General features: G+C 50.1%; 1 protein-coding gene across 2 annotated transcripts in view; it reads right to left on the reverse strand.

Moving 5' to 3' along the window:
• Positions 1-1,240: 1,240 nt before the first annotated feature.
• MAML3 (mastermind like transcriptional coactivator 3) overlaps positions 1,241-24,735 on the reverse strand; it is a 246,784-nt gene continuing 223,289 nt past the window's right edge. Inside the window, exons 3-5 of one of the 2 annotated variants that reach the window (XM_082315075.1) lie at positions 8,993-9,232; positions 6,736-6,820; positions 1,241-3,382 (exon numbers count right to left, since the gene is read on the reverse strand). In XM_082315075.1, coding sequence (XP_082171201.1) covers positions 2,391-3,382; positions 6,736-6,820; positions 8,993-9,232 — 1,317 coding nt within the window. In that variant the 3' untranslated portion in view covers positions 1,241-2,390. Of the gene's footprint in view, positions 3,383-6,735; positions 6,824-8,992; positions 9,233-24,735 lie in introns of both variants that reach the window. The other variant, XM_082315074.1, reaches the window with a different exon arrangement.

Below are 24,735 nucleotides of genomic sequence, written 5' to 3' on the forward strand. Positions count from 1 at the left end.
CCCCGGCGCGGCTCTGTCCTGCGGGGCAGGACGGGTACGTGCCACACCAGCTCCTCGCTCCCTCGCCCTCGCGCAGAGGCACACGTGTGCGCGACGCCCTCCTCCCTTCAGGGTACCGTTTCTCTCCTTGTTTGCCTGTCCCTTCCATTCAGGCTAGTCCGACCAAGAGCCGCTTACCCGCAAGACGGACCGAAAACTTCGGCTGGTGCTCTCTTTCACTGAATTAGGGCCCAACCCGGCTCCTGCTGAAGCAGCGGACGGGCAAACCCCTATCGTCTTCAGTAGGAACTGGAATAGGTCCTTGCGCTGTATTTTAAAAAGGGGTTAGGCTAAAAGAGATGTAACTAAAGCATCTTTTAAAAAATTAGCAGTCAGGGCAAGCTGGATTGATAGCTCGCCTTAACCAGCTAGTCCATGTTAAAAACGCAGCTTGTCCTGCCTATGTGATACCATTTAAAAGTGATACGCCCCCTCGTCTAGGTAGGCCCTGCGAGGGAACCGTAACGGGGTGCTGAGATGGTGCCAGGCCCATTTTGCTCCCACTGCTTAATGTGATGCATATCTGTGCTCCATAGGGAAAGGCGAGACTTAAAAATGCAAGGTACCGAGCTCCTCAGCTCCTGTGGATTTCAGCGCTGAGCACCTCGCATCGCCGGGCCCAAGGAGAGCAGCGCAGGAGGAGGTAATTGGTGGCTGCGTAGCTGGTACTGGTAGTTGTTTGTACACTAGAGACACTTCTGCTACAGAGCACCTCTTACGGCTCACAGAGGCCAGCATTCGGCCAGAAGTTCCCAAACTTTTTGGACTGTGGCTCATGTTAACATTTTTTATGCACCACTATATACCCTGACAAGCAGCTCTCAGCTGGAAACACTAAAAAGGTGACAGGTTTTGGAGAGCAGCTTACCTCAGCCTCCAACTGCAGCTTGGGAACCGCTGCTTTAGACATTCAGAACAGCTGGCATCTCAATATTGTGCAAGACACATCACAACTTCATTACAGCGCAGCTCAGGGCTGGTCCACGCAGTAGAGAGAGTGATACGGCGCTATTACCTAAAAGCTTATTTGGGCAGACCCCAGGTTTGTAATAACTACATCAATTATTTTACCCATTCATGAATGATCTTTACAGTAGTCCTTCATTGGTTCCCGTTCTTCAAATACTGCCGTGAATTTTATTCCAGCAAACCAGAGAGATTAGACCAAACATCTGTTTAAAACTGAAGACCAGGTTGCATATAACATCACATCGAGAGCCCAGACGCTCCAGGGTAATACTATCTGCCCACCTTGCACTTTTCAAGAGGAGAGGAGAAACTCACTCTGCGTGCCAAACCCTCCCTGGACGTTTTCTCACGCCTGTTTTCTCTCCCCTGCCTGCCGCTTTGTGGCGGTTGTTGCTCACCTGAAAAAAAGTGCAGCCAGCTCACCTTGCTTTGCCCTGAAGGACAGGAGGGGAAGGAAGTGACCTGAAAACCTACTGGGGAGGAAGGAGAGAGAAGGACCCGCTTAGGACCTCTGCTGATGTCTCTTGGTACCTCTTAGCCCTTTGACACCGTTCGGAGCTGCTGTTCTGCACCCCCGGGCAGCAGATACGTGCCAAAGTGCTCCGACAGGGACGTCCCAAGGGGACTAAAGAGCTCAGTAAGTTAACCCACGCAACTGAGCCGTCCCCAGCAGCAGTCCCATAATCAAACTGTCCTCACCGCACTGCCAAATTTATGGTCCCCTACACTTTTATTGGACTTTTATCACTCACGCGGTGAAAATGGTGACCTCCCTGTGACTGTTTAGGTTTGTCACGCGTGTCCTGCACGTTCCCTTGCGACAGCCTGCAGCCGGCCCTGCAGGCCTGGCCGTGGCTCACTGAGACCTTGCTTACCCTCGGGGTTGAGCCCGTTTCTGACCAGGGCCTGTGCAATCGCCCGCAGACGTCTCTAGGCTTTGCTCCCGGCTGTTTTCATCTGCTCCCCTGAAAGCTGCAGTGTTGACAGTTAGGTGAGGTGGGAGATATCGGGACCACCCCACACCACTGTGCAATGAAGCCTCGTTTCAGTGGGGAAAGACCAAATTTTCCCAACCAGAGGCATCACCTGGCTTTTCCAGTTTCCCCATCCTGCCCCACACAGACACACAGTGGGTGCTGCCACACAACGGAGATTGCTTGGTGGAAGTCTTGGGATGCCGATGTTTTCATCGTCCCCCAAATCTTCCAAAGTTGGCTACAGATCAGCTCAGTTTGCACGATTAAAAACAAAAGGAAACAAAATAACCCCAAACCAAACCAATTCAAACAAAAACCCAACAATCCAAGGATGGGGAGAACATCCAACCCTCTCTTTTCTTTTTTCAAACGTAACAACCAAAGCTCCAGACTACACAAGCCCGTTCACTGGGGGTTTCCAAACAACTCATCAAGTTCTTGTATCCACTCATCCCCTGGTCCGCTCTTAATGATGGAGTCCACAAGGTCGGCGCCCTCTGCTAAACTGGAGAATGACCCCCCTGCTCCTTCATTACTGTAGTTGTAAGACATGTCCTGAGTGGGATTCCTCTCGTAGGCCTGGCCTTGGCTGCTCTGAGCAAAGTTGCCACCTGGCATTTGCTGCGTCGGAGGCTGACTAAAGCCAGACATCGTGGGGACCCCTTGGCTTATTGCAGGCATTACCATCGGCCTGGCCTGGCTGGCTCCTTGTTGCCCAGGTAGCGGCTGCATCAACTGCCTCCCCATCGCTGGGTTCAGGGCTCTTACTGTTCCACTCGTGTCCACAACCGTCTGATTAAGCCCCTGTGGGAAATGTTGCTTGGACAGCCGCGGCTGCCCAGACTGCATGGGGTACGTTGTGCCGTTGTTGAAGGGCCCCATTTCACTGCTAGTCCTTCCAGGTATACCTTGTAAGCCTCGCTGCGGCCAGCTTTGCGTTCCTTGAGGGACAGTCCCCATCAGGTTTTGAAGTCGTGGCGCTTGTGGCCTGGGTAAGACCTGGCCCACAGGTCCTTTCATCTGCTGCTGATGCTGGGGAAGAGCAGAGTTTACCAGCATGTTCTGACCAAAACTGCCAACCATTCCCACCGCTTGTCCAGAGGCAGGCTGCCTCGTTCCCTGGCCTGCGTTATGTGCCATGTTCATGCCACTTTGGTTTGGGTGCTGCAACATTTGGCTCATCCCTGTGCTCATACTGTACATTCCCGGCTGGCTGGAAGAGGCGTTGCTGTAAGGAGCCATGCCCATGTCTGACTGGCCTGCGGTCGTGGGCAGCGTGCTCGGGTTCTGGGAGGGACCCATTGCCATCATGCTCGCATTCTGGGCCATCATCCGGGATGTCCTCATGCTCTGGAGTGCTGCTTGGTTTCTCACAGCTGCTATATCCTGGGGAGAACCTACACCGAAAAGGGAGGAAGGTAAGAAAAAGCCACAAACCTGTAAATCTTAATTAACACGTCTTTGCATAAGAGAGAATCTGTAGGAGCCTTCTGCATCACAGTAGGATTTCAGATTGCTGTGCTTTCTGAGTGAATAAATTACGGTTTCAGGTGAAGGTGAGCAGAGAGCTCGAAGGTTATCCACCCTTGGCAGATGCGCTTGCTGCCTAACGTTAGTTGCGGTTCAGAGATGACGCGTTCCCCACCTCGCTCTGGCTGCAGCCTCTGTCCTGACCTGCCAAGGCCCCTCTCCTTGAAGGTGAGAGTCAACACAGCTCACGTGCTACCCTAAACAGGAATCGCCGATCGTGCGATGCATTCAATTTGCGAAGCGGGACACCGTTCAGCAGAGAATACCATCGATGCAGATGAGCAGCCTGATTTCCCTTAAGGCCTAAAACGAGGCTGGCAAGGTTGAAAGGCCAATGATTTACTCACTAAGTAATTCTCAATTATGACAATTTTGGGATGCGTACCCAAAGGGATTCATGGCTTCAGGTTCTTGAAGAATCGAGGCAACACGCTTGCATGCGTGATGCATGATTACAGCCGTGGTTGCCTCCCTGACAATAACCTACTCGGGTACCTAAGCTAGACAGCCACAGGAGCTGCAGGGCTAAAACAGGCCTGCCTTTCTCCTACTTTGCTAGGACCAGAGATGAAATTTTTCAGAAGTGACCTGGGAGTCAAAGTCCCCTTTCAAAAGTAAACGTGAGTCTTTCTTTTTGTGTGTATTTTTTTCCCCAGGACCAGTGACAATGTGCACCCTCCTCCATGAAAAAAAATAGTCCCCAAGACTTCAAAGTTGCACAGGCACTGTGATTCAGTAGCACTTTTCTTCTTCAGATAAGCTAATGCAGCTTCTAGCAAGCAAATGCGAAAGCTTCCACTGGTCTTCTGCAATGGCAGCAAAGCAGCTGAACTTGTTTACCATTTGAAGCTCTCTTTTAAATACCTCCATTGTCTTTCAAAAGTAAGCCTTGAAAATGGAAATGTCAGGCTCAGAAGGCCAATCAATTTTTTAATAGCTCAGGAGGCATAAATGAATGGATTTTCTATATCATTGTTACTGATTAAGTCTATGGAAAGAAGAAAAACTGTTTTTTGTGGACATTTAAAGCAGGGAGAGTGTATTAGTGAATCAATATTATAAGCACATTTTACTCCACCTTAGGCCAGTGATGGGAAACCAGAAAATCCTAACCTTGTTAAATTCCACACCGTGGCAGATAACCGAACCATGCTTTTGTCTTCCTCTCAGGGCTGGGGGAAGCTATCGATTTCTGGGAAGCCAATATGCTTCTGAATTTACTATTTTTATTTAAAAACAATTACCGGAGCTCTGATTATGCCATGGCTTCATTGTGGTTTTGAGTCACTACCATACCGAACTAAACACAGTACTCGGCAGGTGAAGCTCCGAAAGTATGAGGCACACAACTACTCCCGGCTCAAACACTATTATATGCAAGATGTAAATATAAAACGGTTGCTTTAGGAGTCGAGAACTGTACAACAAAATCTGAATGTTCCTAAATCAGCCCCTAGCTGTTGTCCCTCAGCGGCAGACAACATACCTGGACATCCGTGGAGAACGGAGAATACTGGGCCCTGTTACTCACGTTGGCTTGGTTTCCCGAAGAAATGGGGATGAATAAAGGCAGTGCCATTTCTATAGCTTTGCACGTAGCGCAGAGGAGGGCTACATCTCCTTTTTGCTGCAGCAGGACAAGCCTCTGGAGGATGCTTTTAGCTCCAACATATAGATAAATGAAATGTTTTGTAGCATGAAGAGAGACCATCTGGATCTCACTTAAACAGGGCAAATATAGTGGCAGCGTTTACTTTATCCATGCTATCAAACCCTTTTCTTAATGATCGGCACTGGGGTCCCCTTGATTTTTCTTAATTTAGATCACCTCCTTCCACGATTAGAAGCAGTCTTTTTTTACAATGACTCCAGCAAGTGCTTAAGATACAGATAATCTTAAAAATTTACTTAATGCATCTTTAGCTATTTTTTAATTGAAAATAGCAGTTGAAAACCTCCAAAGGGGTCACTGCCAGCAAGTGGTTCACATACTACTTTTGTTAACTACCATGCTTAGCATAAGAGACAGGAGAGCAGACAAGGAGTAGTTAAAAGAGAGATACAACAGGTTTTAAGATTTTGGGCCACCTTCTGGTCTCATTTACGCATAACCCACTGCACTGGATTACATTCTTGTGACTAAATAGGAAAAATGGTGAAATATTTATATTTAAATTAGCTCATTTATGAAAATTAATTCCTTGCTCTGTCAGATTAGCCTAAACTCTCTTCTCCATTTCTTTTAAATAATACATACGAAGGCAAGGTTTCAAAGAAGCATTAACGCAGAAAGACTTTGCGTGTGCATCTCAATGCATGGCAGTGCGCACACATACCTTTTGATTTTGCACATGAATTATTGGGGGAACAAAATCATTTCATACAGAATTTATGCTGCCAAGGATAAAAATGAGAAGGCGATTAGAAGGAGCCACCCTGATATATACCAGCAGATCTGGCTGCCTGTTCCCTTCCTGGCTATGAGCACTGCAATATGCTTGCCTCCCTTGCTTTCTGCTGCAGTTATGTGACGCTGTCATGAATATACAGCGCAAGTGCACGTTCGGTTCATGTCTATTTAGAATCCATGGTTAGCGAAGACATTCAGCTGATGCTTTGCGCCTAAAAAAGCTCAGAATTAACTTCTTTTCCTAAGCCAAAATGATTGTACTTGCATTCTTCAGTTATCTGCGAGCACATCGAAATAATACTTGCTTTTTTTGAGATCATTAAAAAATCTCCATTTACGTCTCAGATATTTCACTGTGTTTCCCACACCTGACATTTATCAGTCACTTCTCCAGATAAGGATGACCTCTCTGAAATTCTCTGCTCATCAAATTAGATAAAGTGGGGAATAAAGAGGAGTAAACCCAAGATACAGTGAGAGACACTAGCTGAGAAAAAAAAGCATAATGAGAGTGGAGGCAAACAAGATAAATCCATAGAATCCAGATGTCAAAGAGGCAAAACAAATGTCAAATAAAAAAATGCAGCTTTCGCTGAGGGGAGCAGAAAGGAAATTAGAAACTTAACTAAACACACAAATCTGGGCATTCCCCTTTGGTAAAACATGCGGTATGGGCAAGCGTGCAACAGCCCGTCTTCCTCTTCTGGCACACTGCTTAAACTCTGGCCTTCATGAAACGCATGAACTTTCACGTGCCCGCTACAGGGGCATACGTTGACTCCAATATAGGAAAAAGAATTTGACATTTACCTTGGAACTGATTGACCTGTTGCACTGGATACGGGCTCCGCTGTTGCTGCAGATGCTGCCGAGGCAAATGTGACTGCTGCTGCAACTGCTGAAAATGAACGAGGGAAAGAAAGCAGAAGAGAAAAAGGTGATTAATTAATTAGCGAGCTGAGACAGGGGCTGGCGGCAAAAGTACTGCAGCAGAACTGCAGCGTTTCTTATCTAGCCAGCTGTTCTGGAGAGACAAGTCATCTGAAGAGTCCTCCTGAGAGCACTTGGGCTACTCAGCACATGGACTCCTTTTGGTTCAAAAAGGAATACGCACTGAGGCTAACATCGTTTCTCCTTACTTAGAACCACTTCATCTTGACCTCTACAGTGTGAACTTAACTCTCTTCTGACAGCTGAAAGGAGAGGGAGGGATGCGAAATCACTTTGCTCATCTAAGCCTAAAGGCAACTGCAGCCACGCACTCTTTCCTTCCCCCAGCCCTGCCGAGGTCTAGGGGTTTGTGTTCCTGGTACAAGACTTTCCTCCACCTCTGCACTCAAAACACTCAGCTGCATCCTGAGCTGATCACTGCGGCCTAGGGCCATTCCCGAGCCAAAACAGAAACGGCTACTGAGGCACAGTTCCTCTTGTGCTTCAGGGAATGATATCTGGGGAGCAGGTGACTGCAAAATGCCTCCCTCCCTTGACCCAGCCCACACTGCTCCTCTGTGGTCATTTTTTTATGAACACTCATGCACCTAAACCAGAATCAAGGGCTGATGATAAAAACAAAGGGTGTGTTTACCAGAGCTTTCAAAGCCTAGGGTATGCTCGACTAAGCGCTTACTGAAAGGACGTGTCTTGGTGCTTCATCTGCAGCTGTACAAACACTCTGCCCAAAAACATGATGCGTAACAAAGGCATGAGAACAGCAAAGATGGGAAAGAAGCAAGTACTAATCCCTGTGTTCATAAATACGCGTTACAAACTATCAAAAAGATAAAGGGAACCTCGTTAGGGACAAACCACCCAAAAGCTAGGAGCCTGAGGACTGTGACTTTGTCACTTCTCATCTATGCCAGCACACTTGACAGCCTCAGCCTTGTGGTTTTGCAACCCTTTTAGGCTTGCCTTCAGCAGCCAGGTCAGTGAGTGGCTCTTGGGTTTACACACTTGAATTAGCCTAATCCACGACGGGGGAACATTCCTGCATCCTCGCTCTTCCTCACTTGTTCACCCCTGAACCAATTTACGCATCTTTGTCCTGAATGTTTCCAGGAGCATCCTTCCTCTTCGTTGGGGGTGAATTTTTCTCTTTCTCAGAAGGACCATGAGAAGAGGGGAAGGCTATCAGTATTTCTGTGGTTATACTACATGCACGAGTTCTAACACAAATTAAAGCAGACCCCAGGTCTTAAACTGTATTTCCCCAGCCAGAGAGGTGAAGCCAAGCTTAAAGCAACTACTGACCTATCAGAACGTTATTTAGGTAACGTTAAGGGGGTGCAAGTTTAAACTTGGGTATGAGCTTATAGGAACTGAACAGTGTGACTTTCCACCGACTTTCCCCTAGGTTGCTTTTAAACTACAGCTAAGTTAAACACGCATAAGACGTCACCATTCAGACTGGGTAATTTAACATCCGTATCGCAAAGCCCGAGAGCTCCAGAAGCCAGGTGACAGGCTCCAACGCAGCAGTTCCACACTGCCACTGCGAGAGGTGGTTTTACTCTTCTCCCACTTCAGCGTCTGGTTCCCGCCTTGATGCTGCCTCTCCCTTGTGCCAACGTACTTGCTCGTACTGGTACGTGATAAACCAGGTTAAGGGATTGATCTGGGCAAATGCTAACTTTTTTTCTTTGCTAGGTTACTGCTAACCCACGTCAGTTCTTTGTCCCAGATCACTGCACGGCTGTACGTAGCTTTTGCCAGTGCAAGACCATAGCCAGAGGTAGGGGAGAGCACCAGCAACTGTAACTGTAGCAGAGCCTGCTTCTGCCAGCACAAATGCACCACGAGATACCAGGTTAAGAGCTAACTTTTCCAGTGTCTAAAATCCCATGCGACTGGCAAGCCCACCGCTGGGAACGTGGGTAATATTTGCCAAGCTAATGGTAAGACTGAGGCAGATGCCTCTTCTTTGATAACCGTTGCTGAAACATCACGATAGGAACCACAGAGAGGGAATTATCAAATATAAAAGGAAGGGCTGGCGTTGCACTGCCTCTAGCGCTCATGCTCTCGTACCAGCGCGCACTGCAGTGCCTGAGACAAACGGATACTGTACCTGCTCTGCTAGGATCTGCTGCTGCTGCTGCCTTTGCTCTCTTAGAAACTGCTTCTGCTGCTCTATCACGTGGAGCTGGGCTCTCTGCTCGATCAGCATCTGCTTCATGATGGCCGCCTGAGGTTGGTTTCCTAGGAAGGGACCCCCGGAGCTTGTGCCTGTGACCACGCTGCTGGAGCCCGGTGGGACAGAAGGCTGCATAGGCCCCGTGGTCCGAGACAATCCCACCTGATGCTGCTCCTGTGCAAAGAGAGAGAGAGGGCCTCGTTACTCGGGGTGCTGCATGGGCAAGGACCATCGTGGATCATTAACAAGAAGCGTTGAGTCTGCGGGTGAAGAGTGGAGCTTGAAGAAAGTACGAGTCCTTGGAAAGATGCTTGTGGCTTGTGACCAAGCCATGGGCTGTTCCCCACGGGCAGCAGGCAGCAGGTTCCTCTTTTCTCCTGGAGTTCAAAGCCCCCTCAGATAAAGCGAGAGCACTTTACAAATCATTAGTAATAAAATAACAAAGTTGCATACTAGGTTTATTTTTATTTGGGATACGTAACTTTGGAGTCGTGTTTTTCCAAACTTTCCCTCCCTCATTGTGGAGATGAGAAATATATTTTCTCTCCATTTCCCTTTCTCCACGGCGGCAGTTTCACACAGTCCTCTGGACTGAGGAGGCGAGGTTTTCGGCGCACACAAGGAATAGCGGGAGCCGGCAGCATTCACTGCAGCAGAATCTCAGGATTTAGTCACATCGTGTGTTTATTTAAGATTTCCGTCCCGCAGCAAGAGAGCAAAAGCATGCAGCTGAAAGGACGCGGGGCACGCGACGCCACCGACGCCTTTCCCTAAACCCACCCCGCTTTCTCCTTCTGTCTGTAACCCAGCCTGCTGCCCTGCAGTGCTGGGGAAACCCAGCGACAGAAGGCCCGGGGGGGCGACTCTCAAAGCTCCCCTCTCCGCCGGCCCTGCCCCAGGCGCAGCCGCTGGCCCGGGCCCTGACCTCGGCGGCTGCCGCCCTGCGCGGGAGGCGGCGGCCACCGGCGCCGGCGCCGCCGCCGCCCGCCGGCAGGTGTCGCTGCCCGCCCGCCGCCCGGCCCGCACGGCGCGGGCACGGCGCTGCCGGCGGAGCGGGACGCGCGGCCCCGGGCGGGACGGGAGCGCGGCCGCGCTGCCGGGGCCGGAGGCGCAGCGCCGAGCTGCCCTGGGCCGGGCTCGGCCGGCGCGGGGGAGCCGCGGCCCCGGGGGACAGCCCGCCCTCGCCCGCCGCACCCGGCTCTCCCGGCCGCCGGAGCGGTGAGCAACGCCGTGGTTATGGCTCCGGCTGGCCGGGGTGAGCGCGGCGGGGGGCTGCTGGCTTGGCAGCACCGGCCTCAACCTTTGCTCCTTAGAACCTCTGCAGTTGTTTTACAGAGACGGGTGCTCATTCAGAAACACTAACTGGAGGGAAAGGACCTACATCCCTTTAGGATCCCTTGCGCAAAGCATGCCGGGGCGAGATCTAGGTTCATCTGCTTCCTTGACGGTTCGAGTTATGTCAATGACGGTATGATCGGGAACGTATAGAAAAGTAATCTTACGACACCCACCTCAACCCAGTCAATGAAAGGGTTAAGATCAATGCTGGAGTGTAGCTTGGGAAATTAGGATCAGCCTTTCTGCACGAAGGTCAGGTTTTCAAGGACCCTTCTGAGGAAATAACAAGAAAACACCATTTGTCCGCACCTCTGTTTTGCACAGATATTCCCTGAAGGGCTCTCTGCTGAAAGGCAGCGCTCCGATATTTAGGTTCTTTCTCTTTTTAACATCTGTCCTGGTTTCAAAGTTCCCTCCCCGCTCCCGCCTCACGCTGCCCTTCACGACCTGGTCAAGCGCGGTCCCTGCAGGGCGAGGGCTGTGGCAGCTGCCGAGGCTTCCCGCAGCCCGGGTCGGGAAACCCACCCGCCCCGATCCCTCGCTGCCCTCGCACCGAGCCCCTTCGCCCACCCCTGTCCGTGAGCCCCCGCTTTCTCTGCTTGGGGGGGACACAGGCACCAGCTGTCTCCAGCAGAGCTGACGGTAAAGGCTTTTTCCTACCACCCCCTGGCCCTCCCCCTACTTCTGATGAAGTCATCAAGCTACAGATTGCATAACTGATGCACAGGACTATCTTGTGTTATACTGGGAGATGGGCCAACTGCTTCCATTTATAGACAAAAGCAACGCCGCACTGCCAAATAATGGAGCCTTTGCTGCAGCCGCTATGGGGGAAAAGAAAAGGGGGGGAAACCCGGGAGCCAAAGGGCACGCCGTGAGTGACGCCACTGGGAGCCTCCTCCGCCCGGCCCCAGCGCGCGCCTGCCTTTGGGGCTGCAGCCCCAGTCCTCGCTCGGCCGCCTTCGAAACAATCTCATACAGAGCTACTGTCCTGGCTCTTTGGCGCACACGGGCAGGGCCAAGGGACGCGTTGTTCACCCATCGGCAGTGCCGCGGACGGCACTCTGCTCTGTATCGTGTTACGTTATGAGTTAATTCCAGAGTCTGAAAAGGAAGAAAGCTTTGAAAGGAGCCCCGCCAGCTGAGATGAGCCCCCTGCGCTGCGCAGCAGCTGGAGGAAATACAAAGATTAGCACCAAGGTGTTACTTCCAGCGTTGTGTGTTCTGCTGGTTTTGGCTGGGGTAGAGTTAATTTTCTTCATAGTAGCTAGTATGGGGCTGTGTGTTGGATTTGTGCTGGAAACAGTGCTGATAACACAGGGGTGATTTAGTTCCTGCTGAGCAGTGCTTACACAGAGTCAAGGCCTTCTCTGCCTCTCACCCCACCCCAGCAGCGAGCAGGCTGGGGGTGCGCAAGGAGTTGGGAGGGGACACGGCTGGGACAGCTGACCCCAACTGACCAAAGGGCTATTCCGTACCATATGGTGTCATGCCCAGCATAGAAAGCTGGGGGAAGAAGGAGGAAGGGGGGTACATTTGGAATGATGGCGTTTGTGTTCCCAAGTAACCGTTACGTGTGATGGAGCCCTGCCTTCCTGGAGCTGGCTGCACACCTGCCTGCCCATGGGAAGTGGTGAATGAATTCCTCGTTTTGCTTTGCTTGCGTGCGTGGCTTTTGCTTTCCCTATGAAACTGTCTTTACCTCAACCCACGAGTTTTCTCACTTTTACTCTTCCGATTCTCTCCCCCACCCACCGGGGGGGAGCGAGCGAGCAGCTGTGTAGGGCTTAGTTGCCGGCTGGGGTTAAACCACGACATGTGTTTAGTCATTTTGAGGTACAAGAATTTACCTACTCATAGTGAAAACTTTCTGTTTCCAGTATTAATAACAGGTTTAAAGCCAGGCCTTCTTCATCAAGCCAGAACACCACCCTCCCCCCAGAATATTTCTTCTCCTTTCCAATTTTTTTGGCGAAAGCTCTTTGCAACCAATGATGAAAGGCCCCGCTGACATCACCAGGAGCAGCCCTGGGTTGCGTGTCCCAAAAACAGGAGCATAGCCCAGGCAAAAGGTCTCTGCAGGCAGGAAAACGCTCCCTAGCACCTGGGAGCAGGGCTCTGTACCAGGAGCACCCCTGCAGCCTGGCACTGCTGCTGTTAACCTCCGAGGAGGGGTTGTACGGCCCTGCCCAGTCCTGGCAGCGACACGGGGCCCCGTGGGCTTCTGGCCACGGGTGTGCACACCCACCCTCCTTCCCGTGTTCCCTCTGGAGGTGCGGCACGGAGGTGAAGCCTGGAAGTGGGCTGGGGGGTACACGCGTGTGGCAGGGAACTGCTGATGAAAGAAGCAACGCTGGGCTCTACGTGGCTGCCTCTTACAAACCATGCCTGCTCCAGGCCCAGATGCAGTCTCACCACAGGAGCCGAACACCAAGTCGAGCGACTCAGGCTAAGTGCAGCGCTTGCACAGTTACAGAGCTTCAAAACCAAACTAATCCAAGCTTCACTGACAATGCTCTTTGCTCCCATGCTGCCTCCCAGCTCCCTCATCCCCCTACTGCACCCTGAGCCTTCCTCTGCTCCTAGACCTCCCGCTCCTCCTCCTCATTCCCTGCCATCCCTTTCTCCTTCCTACACCCTCTGCCCTGCCTCTGCCTTTTCCTTTCCCCGCCAACCGGTACTGCTGCTTCTTCACTCTCCAGACACCCTCATCAGCACCCCAGCTAACCGGCTGCACGTCACCTCCACAGCTGACAGCGCCCATGCCCACAGCCTGACTCACCGGGTGACTCAGGCTGCCACCGCTCCGGCGGGATCCCCCGGGGATCCGCAGCAGCAAGGGGACAACCCAGCTCCTTCCCCCAGGGCCCTGTGCGCGTGTGGGGGTGCCCTGTACGGGTGTAGGCATGTAGTCCTTGAAAGAGTGACAAGATGTCCTGGAATGGGAAACACGAGCTCTATTCTCAGCCTGTCTCTCATCAGCCTGTTACATCTGGGAAGATGGTACTGTGTGACTTCTGAGTTTCACTCTGGCTATTTTCAACACCACCCAAAGCCACCGTGTGCTACGCGCAGGCTGCAAACAGCTCGCCCCTGATAACGGCGGCTCGTGCAGAGTTACACGCGCTCCAGCCGGGAACAGGGAAGCTGCAGCTCTGCCGCGAGGTCCCCACCGAGGGGCCGGTTACGCCAGGGCAAACGGTGCCGAGGCCTCTTCCCCTGACTCGGCCGTGCCGCAGAGCGGGCTCAAACGCGTGTGCGGGCCCTGGCTAAGCCTCCCAGGGACCCTGCCGGGACCCCTCCTCTCTCTGCATCCTCAGCCACCCGCTTTTAAAGCGGCCCAGGGACAGAATCGAGTGCTCAGCCCCTGGGAGCAAAACGAGGTATTGGAAGAGCCAAGCTGCCATTCAGTGGAGCCAAAAAAGAGGTGCAATTTCCAAAAGGTCAGCATAACACGTCTGGGCAGGTTTTTATAGGTGCAGAGCACTCAGTAAGATGAACTTCTGTAGGGATCTGGCTGCTTAGTTAACACCTACTTGGGAGTTGCCATCTGTTGATAATCTGATCCTTAGTTAAGCAATAGGAGCATAAATCCTGTGTCCTCCCAGTGTATTTCCAGGGATCTACCAGAGTGAGGGGATCCTCCGCAGGAGTTCAGGGGTGATGTGTATGCATATATGTACAGTTATGCACATTAAACATAAGTGACTTCAAAAAGAGAACGAAGGGGAGCGGAAAAGGTATTTTCCTCTTTGTCTCAAATCTTGTATGCGTCTTCCTTATCATGCAGTGAATTATTCCTTCCGCATGCCATTCAATCTCCCAACTACAGCTAAAAGCCATCACACCATTTTCTTTCAGAACAAGCAGAACGACCACCAGCTGATGCCCCGAGAGCGGGGCAGCTGGGTGCGGGTAAGCACAGGCAGGGACCGGCCAAGCCTACTCATCTGCCCTCCCTGCACAGCCTGATGATCAGAGCCCACGGACAGGGTGAGCTGGCTCTGCTCCTGCTGAAGGCCAGGGCGGCAGAGCGGGACCCCAGGGAAAAGGGGGCTGATCCAGGCAACAATCGACGGAGGACGGGTATTCCACATCTGGGAACAAAGCGTTTCCCAAAAAGCTGAGGGAAGCAGAGACTTGAAAGCAGGGTCTTAATGTGCCAAACGGACAATCAGACGTGAGCTGGCTGTGCCGTTCTGTGGGATGTGAACTAATGCAATCCCTGAATATACAAAGAGCGGAAGAGCAAACAGAAGCCAGGAGGTGGCTTATCCTGCATACTGCATTAGAAGAACGATACTAGAAAAATGTATACAATCAGACATCTACATTTTAGAGTCAGAGCAGAAAAGGAAGCCACAAAAATGATTTGAGGCAGAAAGCGCCTGTCAGTGAGTGACTTAAAGAGCTCAATCCATTTAGCTTACCACAAAGAAAACTGAGAGGTGCTTTGACCATAGCGTATAAAAATACCTTCACGAGGGAAGGAATCCTTTAAAGAGTTCTTTTATCCAGTGAAGAAGGCAAAACCAGATACAAGGGCTGGAAGCTGAAGACAGATTCACATCAGAAAGAAGAATCAAATTTTACACTAGGATTTTCATTACCCATCAGAAATGGCAGATCTCCACGTTTCGATGCCTTCAAGGATGACAGCCTTTCTGGACAAACACAACTTAGCGGTGCGATTGAATGGCCTGTGATAGAACAGCTCTGCCCGCCCTTACCTCTGCACGGCTCTGAGCCGCGGCTCCCGGGCACCGGCAGAGGTGACCGGCCCTCCCGCGCCAGGCTGACAGGCACCGCTCCTTTAGCGGGGGGCTCTTAGGTACGCGGGTGTGTACCTATAGATGTTAAAAAAGGGGTCTCCAACCTATTACTGGGATCAAAAATATTACTCCATTTGCATATGCTATGTCACAGTAAAACATCATCTCTACCCAGTGTTGTCAGAGCAGCCTGAAAGCACGTTCCTGTATTCCCCCAGAAATATTTCTATACAATTCCTTGTAATGTTGTTACTTATTGTGTCTGGCAGGGATCTTAATCCCTCTCTCTAAATCAGGCTGCCCAAACCAAAGCCACCTTTTGCAGAATGGTACCATCTGACAGACTACGGGAATTACAAACCCATTCATTTCGGACTTTTTTTTTTTTTTTGCCTTGACAGAGCCAGCGTCCAGGACGAAGGGACGGAACATGCCGGTGTACGGCTCCGACTCCGGCAGCAGGCTCTGCGGAGCAGATTGCTTCACCTATTTCCTCTGTCACCTAGCCTCAGGGAGGGGCTACGAACCTCTCCTCTCTCCCCGGCCCCGGTTGCCATGGTCTTTCATAGAGCATCTGAGCGAACAAGATCCCTCTGACGTTTGACACCAGACCTCTGCGTGCAGCCAATTTGTTTTCCTTTCACCTCCCTTCGCCTGCATCTCTCCTCCCTGTGTTTTCGATACAGTTTATTCTTTCCACAGAACAAACAGGATCTGTCAGACTATTCTGTGTATTTTTGTTTGTTCATCACAGGGACTAATTCCTTCATTTCTGGTGACGAAGTAGGTAACAAAGGGTTCTAAAATGAGCAACTGTTTTTCTAATACCATTTAAGAGCTAAAAACCCATCAGAAGTCCATCTCAAATACTGCGAGGCAGAAGGGGTCGTCGTTTTACCGGGTGGCACCAGAAGCCCTGCCACCCCATGCACCCACCGCTGCTTCGGCACAGCGGTTTGACTCCGCGCATCCCGAGCGGTGCTGGTGGGATTCAGAAACGCAGCGTTTCAACAGAATGCTACTGAACTTCAACCAGCACGATTAAAACAGGCTCATTGCCTCTTTTGCAAATAACAACTCCGGCGTTTTCTCCCCTCCCCCAAGAAAGAAACCTTTGCAGGGGAAATCACTCCTGCTTTTCAGTTTCGTTTCTCCGCAGTTTCACCAGCTAGTTCCAAGGTACGGAGCAGAACGATATAATGGTGGGGTTTGTGCGCTGAGGAAGAACCGTTCCTTTATCTCAAATAACCAGTTTCCTTGTAATTGCCATTTTTTATTGGTCTTATTATTTTTAGGAGAAAAAAATGGATCAACCCAAATTAAACCCAAAATAGCTTTTTTACATAGATCTCTTAAAGAAAGGGACAAATAAGTATACAAATATAAAAATATTTGTTAAGTGTAAAATTAAGATGAGCTCTTCTTATTTGCTCTAATGAGTTATAAGTCCTGGCTCAAGCAGAGCCTCTGGCAAGGCTATGGTTAGCCCCTAGTACCCGCTTGGTCACCTATGGGACATGAACCTCACAGCCCAGGGCAAGTCCCCGTGGGCATGCCCATACAGGCTGTGTACGGCAGGGGCTAGTGACTGTGCTACCAGCTGGCCCAGAGGAGCTGAGACCTGAGCAGGCACAGAGCCCTTGCAACTCTCACGCTCCCACGCAGCCCTGGCCAGGGGAATGAATCCGCCCGCTCTGCAGTCTCACCTGCTCTTGAGCCGTTTGCACCAGTGTTCATGCTCCAGTGAAACGGTATTTTACATAATTTTCTTGCAGGAGTGAACTAATGGGGTTAATCAAGCCATTAATTTGACCCGCAGAGGGAACGGCTGCACAGACAAGTTTCTGTGCGGCAAGCCCGGGTGTGGTTTTACAGCGCATCGGTTACTCAGAGGTTACTCCCACGTACAGCTCCCGCCCTGCAGGAACCTGGAGCAGCCCTCCGTTCCCTGAGGAGCAGCCACCTGGCATTAGTGGCTCGGGGCAAGAGGCCTGAGGGGGCTGCCGACGTGCCGCAAAGCCAGCCCCTAGCTGGCCTCTTGGCACCGTCCCCGCAGCCGTGTTCTCCAACACCTTCCCGCAGCACCGATTTCTGAGCTCCAGCCCCTGAGCAGGGAAGGAGGGCGAGGATTTGAAGAAACACCAAGTGCCCAACCTTATATTTTATGCATATTATGAAGGCTGTAATTACTCCCCTCAAAGACTGCTGCGTGAAGCTGTGCCATCATGGCATTTCACAGCGCGCCCTACCACTCTGAAAGCAAGCAGCAACCTTCGGGGAGCAAAAGGCGGGAGGAGAGAGTTGAAAAGCCAGCCCACACGTTAGCTTTTCCACACCCTGTCCTCGCTGCCTTCTACCACAGGCATGGCTGAGGACTTTCCAAGGTACAAATCAGGCCACCCCGGAGGGGCTGCGACCGCCCTCTCGGTGCCAGCTTGGCCCCGTCTTGTCAAATTTCCCGGGGCTTTGGAAGCTGGTCTGGGAGCAAAGCGGAGCGAGAACCGAGCTCACGGAGGCGGCTGGACCCCCAAGCCGGTGCCTGTTAGAAACTCTCCTGCTAAAGGTTTTAGCTTTCATCAATGCGCCGTTCGAGTCCATCCTGGAGCAGGAGGGAGGAAAGCTAATGTGAAGCGTAAGGATAATCACGGCTAGAGAGCCCCCGGGAAGGGGGAGAGAAGAAAAATGGAAGATGAAAGCAGGCAAATGGTTTAAACAAACAGTCGCACAGGGCCACTGAAAAGGGGGAACAGAGGGAAAATGACACAATAAAAATAAATGCTATAAGAGAAAGAAAAGCTTCTAGCACACACAGGGAAAAATGTGGGGCCTGGAAAAAGCAAAAGTATGAGGAAAAGATGCTCTAATGGAGCTCTCTAGCAGCAAACACTAACCCATTACCAGGCAGCCCCTTTCCTTCTAATGGCCTGAGCCTGTACCACATTATCACCTTGTACCCCATGGAGTTCGCCGGTTGTTGAGGTATTTCACGGAGCCTGGCTCTAGCTCACGCCTGGCAGAAGCTGCCTGAAGTCTCCTGCAGACAATTGCAGAGTATTTTTTTTTTACTCTAGGTGAAATTTTGTTAAATTTCCCCTTGGTTGTTTTGTTTGAGCATAAACAAAAGGTATTTTTCACACTTAAGGGCGTTTTTCAGATCCTTTTTTCTGTGCTGTGATAAATGAAATCCCTTTCATTTTTAGAAATTCAAACTTGGCACTTGTGTTGCTCCTCAGCAAGCAGCATGTAATTTGCCAAGCCTGAAAGAATCCTGGCTGAGAAATAAACACAGTGGGCCATATGCTCTCCTTCCCATATGCAGAAGGCACCTTACCTCAAAAACTGGGATGAGGCTACAATTGCCCCATGCCGTTGCTTCTGCCAAGGCAAAAAAATAATCCACAGAAAAATTTAGAGCAAAGGTTTGGGGCTCTCCACAAAGTAGCCCTCTTTCCGCATGCCCCCAGGGACCTCCCCTGCACTGTCACCGGCTACATCGCTGGCTTCTGGCCCGGCAGAGATGCGGCGAGGGCTCGGGGAGCGCGTATGCCATGTCTCTGGTGCTCACAGTAAAGCTGCATTATCTTTATTGGTATTTCCTGGCCAGACTTGCTTTGCAAGTGAACAATCTGCAGAGCACAACTGTTCCTTTAATACTCCTCTTCTCTAGCTCGTTCACATCGTGCCCTCGTGGGAGGGAGGTCATACTCCAGAAGGACCCGGGTGAAGCGAGGACTTCTTTCTGCTCCGTGCCCATAAAAAACGCAGAGGGAGAGCGTGCCACGTACATGCGGTACCTCCGTTTTCTGCTGGGCTCTGGCAGAAAATGAGCGTGACTGATAAAAGCACCAAAGCAGACGTATTGGTGCGTATGAGGAATGGTCATCTGTACAAATTCATGCATTTATTCCATGATCTTCCCCTGTCTGACACCGACTTCAAAGAGTTGGAGTAACTCCCTCATCTTTGGTTACAGGCGCTTGTCTATGCAGCCTCTCTGCAGGTGGTATTTCAGTCTAAAATTGAGAGCCAAGTGTTTCCAAAAGGTAGGCGGCAAGACCAAGGGAAGTGGTCTTCCGCTGCAGCTGCCCACCAAAGCACATTATCTTTGCTGTGGTTTCAAATAACTAGCCGATGGTAAGCGGAGGTGGCTGGGATGGCACACCAGGTCCATGATTTCACGAGCTAGTTCTTTTAACATCCTTGAATCCAGGCTACCCAGATCACCTGCTCCCAGTACTTGAAACTCTTTTGATTTTTCTTCCACCTTGGACATGGTCTTTGTGTTTCCATGAGCCACCTGGCCTTTGTTTTGACATTCAATCTCACCAGCCCTAGTGAAAACTGAGACAAGGTATTTTGATTTGGGCTATGCCTAGGTTGTCTTTAACCTTGCCGTGCTCTTCACTGCATGGTTCCTCCCCGCTCTCTGAGGTTTCCTTCATTTATATGGCTAAGGAAAACTCTACTATTGAATTAATTTATTTTGCAAGGCCTAACTCAGCTCAGCCTTTGGCAGTACAGACTTTATCCCCAGACTTCCAGGTCTCTAAGGCATAGCTTCCTTTGCTGATCAAGCCCTTATTCCTGCCTTCTGAGGCTTTCTGGATATCATTGGTACCTCTTCTGAGACAATTACTTCTCTCTTAAACTTTAAACTTCCTTTTTTTGGTTTTTTTTTTTTTTTTTTTTTAACTTCCTCCACACCACGAATGCTTTTTTGCCTCCTTCTGTTTTGCCATCTTGCTAATGCACACTCATGTTCGCCAGCTTAACTATCCCTCACAGCTGCAATCCCAGCTGCCTTTTTGCAGCCTTGGACTGACTCCTCAAGCCCTGCCTTCTCCCGCCTTCACTGGAGATGGGTCTTCGCACAGGATTGTGTCGATCTCTCCCATGAGAGACTTAACAGAGCAAGACGCAATCTCCCTCTCCCCCCGCTTGCTTTCCTTCGCGTCCTGCCCGGCTCTCCCCTCCTGGCCACAGCGGCAGTGGCCTCATCAGTGGTCCCCTGCCCTTCTGCTTGTCCCGGCAACCTCGCTGCGTCCCGTCTTCTCATCTCTTTTGCCCCCATCTGCCTCCTTCTTCTTTGTATCTCGCTCTCCTCTCGCTCCCTCCCCTCACAGCACAAGCATGCTTTATCTTCATGCTTTTTAAAAAAAAAATCCAAACAACCCTTGACTCCAAGTGACTCTCCAGCTCTCACCCTATCTCTCTTCTCACTGTCATCTCTAAGCTTATCGAGTGTGCTGCCTATGATTTATATGATTTTAGTCTCCATCTCCAACATAGATGATTTTCCAAACAGGCTTTCACTTCTCGCCTGTCGCAGAAACCAATATCACAGAGTCTCTAATATCCTTTGTCTGGCTGCAGCTCTGCGCTATTACGCCAGGCTCGCTGCCACAGCCTGTCAGCTCCTTCGGCGCCGCTGACCACACTCCGCTGGAAATCTGGTCCTCCTTTCCCACTGCTCCTACTTGACTCCAGCACCCTCAGTTGCTTGCTCAGTGTTACTCGGACTAGTTCGTCGCCACTCACCCTCCCCACTTGCTGCCGTTCTGTGGGTCTGCATCCTCGTCCCTCATCTCCTTTCCCTCTCACTCAGATCTCTGAGCAAGCTGACTCTCCGTACACATTCAAGGACCTTCTCTACACCAGCAACTCACAGACCTACCTCTGTCCCTGGCCAGTTACCGTCTGGTCCGACTAAATTCATGCCCTGCCTCTGGGATCATCTTGTGGATATCTGTCAGCTCAAGCTCAAAGCAGGCTCGCATCCTACTCCCTAGGTCTCCTCTCCTTTCTGTTTCTTCAGTCCCCGTGGACACCACCATCACTTGGCTGTCACTCAGCCCATAACCTGGTTGTCATCTTTCCCTCAACCCTCCCTGCAGAGTCCCACAGCCAGGCTCTCATCGCCTTGCACCCTGACGGTTGCAATCTTACCCTGCTTGCAGATAGCCAGAGCACTGCTGCCCGGGCCGTTTTCTTTGCCTGTCATCTCGGCTGTGCCATCTCTCTCTTTGCAACCCTCTCTTGGCTTCCCCTTCTTTTGGATTTCAGCCCCCTCCCTTGCTCTCAAATCCAGCTGCAGCATATGCCACCTCACGTATCATCTCTCATTCATCGCTGAGACTTCCCATCACGACCCACTCTTTTCCACATATTGCATTTTAGCTGGAAGTGCCTTCACGCTTTTCTCCCTGCTGGATTTCATTTCGGGGAGGAGATTCTCAAAATCATACCAAGCTGACCCTGAACTCTGCCCCCAGTATAGTTACATTTGCAGAAATTCCTGTCTCCATGATGTCCAGCAGTCTCTTCTGTTTCCTTGTACTCCCTGGTGTGTTTGTCTCCCTGTGTTATCTCTTAGCTTACACTTAGGTTGGAAGTATTTAGGGGGAAGGAAATATATTTACATCCTGCATCTGCAGGGAGCCTAGCACCATGGCACTCCTAAACTGTGACTACGACTCAGAGGTGCTACCCACCATAGCGCAAGCAGTTACAAATACAACTTAAATCTGCGTACAGCTAAATATGCTATTTTATATTCTGTAGGTGCGAGAACACCAACATTTCCATGTGCCCTTGCTCCACTTCTTCTAAAGGACACAATATTAGGATGAGATACCGTATGCTGAAAAAGTCAGGAAATGCTAAGTTACAGTTCCCACGGCAATTGTAACTCAGCCTCATACGGTAAGGCACAAAGGTTATCACCGTATACAATAACAGAGGATGCTGAACACATGCAAAGTGACCAAATTACTGTCATGGCAGATAACCGGGTCTTTGAACTTCTGTGCAGGTAAAATCTTAGACATTTACTGGGCTTTTAGCACTTCATTCTAGAAATGTGGAGTCCCACACCCTATAAATAAAAGTCAAAATTATGTTGTATAGCAAGCAACCGGTCCCAGCAGTAGCTTGTAGCCCTCTTTGCAGAAACCCAGCTAATGGCAACAAGAAATATTTCCATTACTTTATGAGCTCTGGTAGCTGTCAACTGAGAGAGGGATCTGCCGATCAGAGAAATCTGGGAAGACATCAGTGTGTCAGAACAAGTGAAAAGACTTGACACAGAGGGCACATTTTTGTTGAGCAATTTGCATTAGCACTTCTGGACAAATTCTACATTTCACATGCAATTCACAAACCAACAGCAGCACTGCTAATTGGTGCAGTTGCCACTCAGCTGCGGTGCCTTGTTTGAGCTATCGCTAACGTGAAGGAAGACTACAGATTTCTTTTTGAAAAAATGCAGCAATTATTTTGCAGACTTTGAGTTGGGTCCCCCCTACCCCCACTTTCATCCTTATAATTTCATTATCTCAATATGTTAAAAAGAACCTGGAATAGAAAAATGCAAACCTCAGAAAAGCCCCCTTGAAGTTATTAAGAAAAAAAGACCTGTTTGCAAAGAATGACGCCCTTCATTAATATAACCGTTAGCCCTACTGTCACCGTGAATTTGACCGTGTCCCAGAGTGCCAATGCAAAGCTACATGTTGATCTGAAAAAATAACAGTAAGTGGCAGAGTACGGGTGACTCTGAAAATCCCAGCCACCAAACCAAGGCTGTGCTCTGCACGTATCTGCAATGCTGATGGGGATGACAGAATCTCTCTGTTTCCTCTTAGGTGGTATTAGAAGTTATTTAACTGAAAACAGGGCAGGTCTCTCATCCATCATTCTTCATCCTTTGTAAAACCGAGTCTCCTGAGGAAAGGAAAGAGCTCCCATACTGCAGCTTTCTATTACCGCTGCTCAAAATGCTCAGGCAGCTGCGGCTCGGCTGAAGGAAGGTTTGGCTGACTCCTTTTCATAAAGTTGGACGGCTATTTTTAGGCCATATTTCCTTTAGGCCCATACAGTGCAAAATCCAAAGGAGCTAATGGGATTGGCAGGTGCATAGATTATTGGTGACCTCCTCTAGCCCAGTGTTCACATTTCCTTACTGCATTTTTTTCATAATGTACAGTGAAAAAGGGAAAACCTGACAATTAAAGATCTTCCTAGCTAGCCTCGATACCTTTTATATTCAAATGCTCAATGAGAGACCAATGCACAATAGCTAAAGACGGAACGGCATGAGAAAAACTGTACAGATGCACCTAGATCTAAATAAATCTAAATCTGAAGAACTGAATTTTTAACACAGTATTTTGGTTTCATCTCTACAGACAAATACGTATCTGTAAAGTACTTCCATTCTGACCCTAATCTTTCTGCAGCTGCAAGAATCCCATCCCCTTTCTTGCTTCCCTTAAGATCTCCTTGGCCCCCTCCTACTAAGGGTCCAACCTCGCTGTTGTAGAAGTCACTAGCAGAAGCCGCATCTTATCCACGGCTCCCAGCTGTGCTCTCCTCGCAAAGAACAAGAGAAACTACAGTTAAGCTAGTGTAACTCCCAGTCCTGATCACGAGTGGGTCTGATCCTGGATACGGATGTCATTTCATTTGCTGCAGCGAAGCACAAACCAGACTGTTGGCCAAACTCCTGTAACACCTCTTGGTGGTGTAAATAACTCAGCTTGGGCTTCCCTCTGCCACACCCTGGGTTATAGGCACAGCAGTCACATTTCAGGGACTAAATCCTGATTTGCAGGCCCAGTTATTTTGAGCACGACTGCATAGTCTTCTTGGAAATTGGTGCTACGTACGCCCCCCGCTCCCCAGGCTGATTCAGTGGTATTCAGGGTACCAGGGGCTGGCTGGTAGCTGTGTGTGCCCCCTGTCCCGAATACGGGGCGCCCAGCACGGCCTCTGCAGGGCTGCTCCAGAGGGCACTTCCAGGGGCTCTCCTGTCTTGGCCGCCCTCTGAGCATCCCTCCACTATTCACCTGGTGAGGCATGAAAAAAGAGAGCCCCTGAAATCTCCAGGGATATGGGTTGCCTCCTTCCTTCCAGCTACTTTATCCTCTGCCTGTATTCAAAAAACAGAGCGCTAATACCCTCAAACCCTTCACAAAGAAAAGCAAATGGGGCTTCTGTGAAACCACAGGCTGTACTTCCCAACAGTAGAGCAGGGCTCCAATTTACCAACACACGGTGTGGCCGTCAGCTGTGATTCTACGAAAACTGCAGAAGATATCTTTGGACCTCTTAATATCTTATTTCTGACATATGGAGGGACTGGGGAGTTTGTAGCTTCCCACCAGCTTAAATATAATTCAGTACAAAACATCAAACAGATGCATTCAGCCCTTTGTAGACATATCATTACCTTATGTGTTCATGTAACGCACATCTGTAGCACATTGGCAGTACACCTAGTTAATGTGTGGGAGACTCCTAGGTTCAAAGCCTCCAGTGTTTCTTTTGTTCTCTAATGAATCCTTCTTTTGTTTAGCTCCCCCTCCCCTTACGTTGTAGCTGTAACTCTGTCATTAGCATCTTAAACATCTTTTCCTCCAAAACTAGCTACAACACTGCAATAAGCTGGGAACATACTAGGAAGCACCTAAATGAATCATGATTCTTTCTTAAGACGGGTTTAACAGGTCTGGGTCACTGTTTTCAGCAGCACTGTTGCTTAGTTAGCAAACTCGGTAATCAAATATT

Source organism: Platalea leucorodia (genome assembly GCF_965183815.1).
Source record: "Platalea leucorodia genome assembly, chromosome: 6".
NCBI classification, from domain to species: domain Eukaryota; kingdom Metazoa; phylum Chordata; class Aves; order Pelecaniformes; family Threskiornithidae; genus Platalea; species Platalea leucorodia.